The sequence below is a fragment of the Mus pahari genome, chromosome 1 (assembly GCF_900095145.1).
Source record: "Mus pahari chromosome 1, PAHARI_EIJ_v1.1, whole genome shotgun sequence".
Lineage (NCBI taxonomy): Eukaryota > Metazoa > Chordata > Mammalia > Rodentia > Muridae > Mus > Mus pahari.
Window position 1 is genome coordinate 122,357,923 of NC_034590.1, and position 6,605 is coordinate 122,364,527.

Sequence of the window (6,605 nt, forward strand, 5' to 3'; positions counted from 1 at the left end):
GAGAGAGAGAAAAGAAAAGAAAAGAAAAGAAAAGAAAAGAAAAGAAAAGAAAAGAAAAGAAAAGAAAAGAAAAGAAAAGAAAAGAAAAGAAAAGAAACCAATAATGAAAAAAAGGAGATTTGTTAGTATTTTATGTGTCTGAGCTTGTATATGCCACAAAAACCAGATGAGGGCATCCGATACCCAGGAGCTGGAGATCCAAGAACTGAACTTACATCCTCTGGAAGAGCAGCGAACACTCAACCTCTGAACCATATCTCCTGCTATCATCATTGTCTTTGGTTACATTGAGATATGGCCTCATGTGGCCCAGGCTGGCCTTAAACTTGATGTGTAGCTAAGGATAACTTTGAACTTGTTATCTTGCTGCCTCCCTCTCCCCAGTGCTGGGATTACAGGCATAGACCACTGTGCCTGGTTTATGAAGCCCTGGGGGACGGAACTCAGAACTTCATGAATGTGTTCAGCAAGGGCGGCTCACTGAGCTACAGCCTAAGCTCACTCCCTCCAGACGTGAAATGTACTCAGAGGACATTGCTTGGATGCATGGCCACCTGTCCTCATGACCATGGTGGTGACTTGAGTGAAGAGGTCGGGGTGACTGTGACAGTGACCTCGAGGCAATGAGGGTGGTGGCAAAGGGTTTGAATGTATGACTAGGATCCTGGTGTCTGTGAGGATGGAGTAGGGGTGAGTGGACAGGGCTACAGGGAGAGGGAGTGACAGTGGGGATAGCAGGAATAAAGACAGGACCACAGTGGGGAGTGGCCCCTCACCCTACACTTTGGCTCTTCCCTGCTATGTCTTCTCAGCTCTCTGCAATGGGTGGGGGTGCTATTCCTGCTTGCTAAAAGGAACCCACACTCCCTGGCTTCCTGCACACATCCTGGGGCTGACTCCTGCCCAGCCTGGGCCCAGCACTGACCTCCTTGGAATGTGGTCCAGTGTTGAGTTTTTCTCGTCCGTAGCTGGACGTTGTCTGGTGCAGGTTCCAGGGCAGGGGTTGTTTACCATCGGGCACTTCTAGGGGACAGTAGCTTTGACTGGTCACAGACTTGGAAGTGTCACGGATTTGTTCCCTAAGGGGTGGGAGGAAGCAAGACATGGGCCCTCCAGGGCTACCATCTTTGTTCTGGGGCCGAGGGCTGCAGTACTTATGCCCAGAAGCCTTATCTCTTCCATCCTTCTCCCAAATGTTTCAAGAGTCCTTCTTGGCCCTGGGGCCAAAACTGGGCAGCACGCCCAGAGCCATTCAGGCCTTGCTTTGAGCGGGGACAATGACATCTCTAATATTTAAGATCCAGCAGGGCAGAGGAGGGAGGCAAGGAGTAATGGAAACTGTACCCTATGGCAGGATTGTCCAGGGTGTCCAGGTGCGGTTGGTAGGAGACCAGGGGCCGATAGTTGGATTTGTAGCCTGTGCCTACATGGCTTCCCACGCGGGGCTTGAACTCCTCCCGACCTGCCAAGGGGCAAGAAGGAAACAGGACCGAAGGCCATCAGAAGGGTGAGTAGCAGCTTCCCAAGCAGAGCCAGCAGCCACCAGGGCCTAGGGAACCCTAAGCCAGGGGACACCTAACAACCCAGGTGATGGGAGCTGTGTAGGCCTGGCCCGTGGAGAACTATGACTCCAGAAAACAGAGCCAGTGGCATGGGGTCACAGGAGCCATCTGCAGACACACTTCGGTGACAGGACCAAGGAAGGGGACAGCCAGACAAGGCCAGCTTGACTGTGTGAGCCTTGGGCTCAGGGAATGGAGCCACTCTGTGTGGCAGGATTGACCTAGAAGGTGTGCCTCTCCTGATCCCTCTTCCTATCCAGGGTCCTGAAGGTAGCATCCACATAGAGGAGTCCTCACCATAGGCTGTGCAGTAGCTGGTAGCATAAAACTTCAGAGGGTCAGAGCATCCCCCCGAACTCATCTTCACATAAGGAGAGACAACCCCAAGAGGGAGTTTCCCCATCATGATGTGTAGGGCAGGGCCCCACGGGCCTAAAAAGAAACCCAGGAGACACTCATGAGTCCCGATGTCAGGTTCAACCCCCGCAGTGACAGTCAGTCACCCCCTCATAGGCCCAAGTCATCCTCACAGGCCCCATTCCCGTTTCTGGAAACTGCATCCCAAGTCAAACAAAGAACCCATCTTCAACTCTCACACTGGCGTGTCTCTGACCAGCACTCAAATGCCCCCACTTTAGAGCCAAGAAACAATGCCGAGAAATGAATTGAAGCTCTTAACAAGGGACAGAGTTGGAATTCAGACCAAATCCTAATCCTCTGGTCTAACCTCCTATATGTGCTTCTTAGAGAGTTCATGACCAGATGACCCCTGCCTGAGCTTTCTCTCCTGCCCCGCCCCCACCCCATCTCTTACTCAGTTCCTTCCCCCCACCCCGCCCCACCTCCCTATGGAAGTTGTCTTTGCTCTCTTGGGGCCCTACACAGTAGGCCCCACCCTCACCTACCCTGTGCAGCAAGCTCTGAGGTCGGCAGAGGCCACAAGAGGCTGGAGCTGCTCAAGAGAAGCTGGCCCTCCTGAGGTGGAGATGGCCAAGCTAGAAGAAACAGAGTGTTGCTTAGCAACCAGCACCTAGCAACAGCGTCCCAAGCCTCTGAAGTCCTTCTCAAACCATGGCCCACTGAGGGGCTGACCTGTCTAGGAAGGGAAGTCCAGGCATAGCACAAATTTGGCCCTTCCTCCACCCACGGCTCTGTCCCATGCTGCCTGCACAAGACCATGAAGAGTTGCTTGTCTAACTGATGTGAAATAAAAGATAATCCTGGACAATCTCTCCCATTTACAAAGTATCCACTTCTCACTGTGGATACTTTACATCGTTTATCTCCATCCTCCTAGCGCTTTTCCAGGTAGCTATTATTATCCTCTCTTCACTGGGGAACAAGAGGCTTAGACAGGCTAAGCATCTGGACTGGCCAGAGATCTCAAAAAACAAAACAAAACACCCCCCCCCAAAAGGAAAAGAAATAAAACAGTTGAGATTGCACATGGGTGGATTCTGATCTCATTCTTATGCCTCTTGGTAAATTAATGTTTACTATGTTCTGTTTCAGCTAAATCTGTGCTAAGCCTTTTTACACACATTACCTCTTACAATTTTCCAGATTCCCCCATGAGCTTGGGGCTTTTGGTATATGGCCAATAACCACAGCAGTGGTTAAAATCGAGGCTCCAACCAGACCTGTTTGTTGGCTTTGATGAGCTGTCTTTCTTCTTTACCCTGTCACTTCTTATCTTATTCAAGTATGTGACTTAAGACAGGCAATAGGGTTCAACAGCTGCTGGAAGGAAGGGGCAACACTGGTACTTACTTGCCAGCTGTGGTCTAAAGGCTCCCGGCCAGCTCTGCAGAGACTTCAGTTAACAACATGCAAGGCTCACTCACGTTGGTTTTCAGTCTTGTAAACATTGTGACAGTTGGATGTTCAGGGGTGGAGAGGAACTTGGCTCAGTATCTGCCAATTCCACCATCATGGCTACTTGCAAATTGCCAGTGCGGTGTCCCAAATGGGAACCTTAAATACTGTTTTGGTTTTGTTTGTTTGTTTGGTTGGTTGGGTTTTGTTGTTGTTTGTTTGTTTGTTTGTTTGAGACAAGGTTGTGTGGCAAGTTACTTGCTCTGTAGACCAGGCTGGCCTCGAAGTCATTTGCCTCTGCTTCCCAAGTGCTGGGATTAAAAGCATGTGCCACCATTGCTCAGCTAAATAACTTTTAACACAGCAGGGCTTAACAGCCAGGCTGTAAATTTCCAGCCTTTAGCTATCATAAGAATGTGAGTTTCTCTTCTGGGATACCATAAGAAAAGAAACACTGAGGGAAAGAGGCTACGCTGCCTAGGATATGTGCACATATATGGGCCAGGCACATAATAAATCCTACTATGTCCCACATTAGCCCCACCAGCACCAGGGATCACCAGCACATTATACTCTGGATTCAGAAGTTACCATGGTCTAGGAGGGATTCAGGACAAACTGAGGCCCACTGGACTCTTCCCCTCCAAAGTCATGACTACCAGCCCAGAGGACTGAATGCACGCAGCCTTGCCTCCAATAAGCAGCTCCCAGCTTGCCAACAAAGAGGCTCATGGGTGCTCCATACATGAAACATGGTAAGATTGAGACTGCCACTGGTGGGCCCCACTTAGGGCGAAGGGCAAAGGCAGAGAGAGCCGTGTTCCTCTAGGCACCCCTGGAGAAGAGGTCAAAGCCTGAGCTCAGAATCTGAAGACATGACACAAGCTCTGGATTTGCCACTGAATACATATGAGACTTGATACAGGGCACGTGTTTCCAGCCCCTCCTGGAAAATGGAGGACTACTGTGAACCACTTAGCCAAGCACCAGTAGATAAAGGTCATCTACTGGCTTAGGGGAAAACTCTGGAGAGAGGCGGTGTCTTAGTTAGGGTTTTACTGCAGTGAGCAGATACCATGACCAAGGCAAGTCTTATAAGGATGGCATTTAATTGGGGCTGGCTTAGAGGTACAGAGGCTCAGTCCATTATCATCAAGGTGGGAACATGGCAGTGTCCAGGCAGGCATGGTGCAGGAGGAGCTGAGAGTTCTACATCTTCATCTGAAGGCTGCTCACTCCCACAGTGTCACACCTATCCCATCAAGGCCACACCTACTCCAACAAGGTCACACCTCCTAATAGTGTCACTCCCTGGGCCAAGCATATTCAAACCATCCCAGCCAGGTGGTGTGTGTGTGTGTGTGTGTGTGTGTGTGTGTGTGTGTAAATGTATGTATGCATGCATGTGCATGTCTTTTTGTTTTGTTTTGTTTGTTTGTTTTTTCGAGACAGGGTTTCTCTGTGTAGCCCTGGCTGTCCTGGAACTCACTCTGTAGACCAGGCTGGCCTTGAACTCAGAAATCTGCCTGCCTCTGCCTCCCGAGTGCTGGGATCAAAGGTGTGCACCACTACTGCCCGGCTTTTTTTTGTTTGTTTGGTTTGGTTTGTTGCATGTGCATGTCAAAGGGCAGCCTTAGTGTATGAACTTAGCCACTGTCTCAGTTTCTTTTCCTGTTGCTGTGACAAAATACTCTGAAAAGAGCATCTTGAGGGACAAAGGGCTTATTCAGGCTAACAGTCCAAGGGTATATATAGTTCAGCATGGCAGAGAAGTCAAAGTAATAGAAGCCTGAAGTAGCTGGTCTCATTGCATGCACAAGCAGATAGCTGACAGCGGAGCCCGAAAAGGTGGCTTAGTGGTTAAGTGCACTTTCCGTTCTTGAAGAAAATGTCATTTCAGGTGACTCACAGTCATCTGTAATTCCAGCTCCAGGAAATCCTATGCCCTCTAAGACAGCAAGTGAATACATTCTACTGTTCAGGTAGTTTTCTCCATTTTATATGGTCTAAGTTATCCTTCCTGGCCAGGGAATGGTCTTGTCCTTAGTTTTAATAGATCTTCCCACATCAATTAATCCAGGGGCAGAGAGGGAGGGGTACCTCTGTGAGTTTGAAGCCCTAACTATGTATCTAGCTCCAGGACAGCCAGGCCTGCAGAGAGAGAGAGAGAGAGAGAGAGAGAGAGAGACAGAGAGAGAGAGAGAGACAGAGAGACAGAGAGACAGAGAGAGACAGAGACAGAGAGACACAGAGAGAGAGACAGAGACAGAGAGAGACAGAGAGAGAGAGACAGAGAGATTGTATCTAAAAACAAAACAACCTTGTGGCCCACCTCCCAGTAAATTTTATGTCCTGTCACCATGACAATGAACACTAACCATTGTATTCTCTTTCCTATTTTTGACACCCAGTCTCTCATTGGTCTGGAACTTTAACCACATAAGTCGTGCTATCTGGTCCCTGAGCTTCCAGGAATCTGCCTGTCTCTGTCTCCATCCTGCCATGGGAAGAATTAAAAGTTTTTTTCTTTCATGCATAGCTTTATATGTGGTTTCTAAGTATCCAAACTCAGGCCCTCCTGCTTGTGGGGTAAGCGCTTTACCTGCTGAGCCATCTCCCAGTTCACTAGGCAAAGGGTTGGGCCAAACAGTTAAAGACAGGAATTCCACTGGATCTCAGACAAGGTCGTGTGGTGGGTCGAAACAAAGTTCTCTTCCGAGACTGAGCTCAAAATCTCCTCTGTAGGACTTCTCTGAGCCTGTCTCTGTGTCTGCAAGCTGAGATGACATGTTTGACTCACAGAGTCAAAGTCTTTGGTGAAGTAAAATAACTGACGGCCATGTCTGGCAATCCGGTGAACACTCCCCCAGTAAGGTAACAGCAAATGGTGAGCGGTCTTCAGCCTGGCTTCTGGGACCGATTCTGTGTGGCTGGATCCTGTATGGGGTGGGGGGGGGAAAGAGACCTGGGAGGGAAGTTCTAGATAGCCTTCCAGAGACTCTTGGGCTGCTGGAGCTGACAAAAGTGGCTGCAGACCTTGTTTTTTGTTTTGTGGCGACATCTAATGGTTGTAATGCAGAACTGCAAGTGAGGATATCCATAGACCTGGGGTTCCTTGGCCGCGTCTGCAAAGTGGACAATGACTAAATCCTGGTTCACCTACGCACCCCTACACACCCACTCTTCCGAGAAAACTGGAAGGGCCTGGATCTCGTGAGGGGCTGAAGC

The 6,605-nt window shown here is 49.4% G+C and overlaps 1 protein-coding gene across 1 annotated transcript in view; it reads right to left on the reverse strand.

Moving 5' to 3' along the window:
* The window catches only part of Ppp1r32 (protein phosphatase 1 regulatory subunit 32), an 8,397-nt gene extending 5,835 nt beyond the window's left edge, over positions 1 to 2,562 (reverse strand). The window contains exons 1-4 of the mRNA XM_021216129.2: positions 2,468 to 2,562; positions 1,860 to 1,994; positions 1,345 to 1,462; positions 926 to 1,079 (exon numbers count right to left, since the gene is read on the reverse strand). Of these exons, the coding sequence (XP_021071788.1) occupies positions 926 to 1,079; positions 1,345 to 1,462; positions 1,860 to 1,968 (381 nt within the window). The 5' untranslated portion in view covers positions 1,969 to 1,994; positions 2,468 to 2,562. The remainder of the gene's footprint in view (positions 1 to 925; positions 1,080 to 1,344; positions 1,463 to 1,859; positions 1,995 to 2,467) is intronic.
* Between the last annotated feature and the right edge of the window lie 4,043 nt (positions 2,563 to 6,605).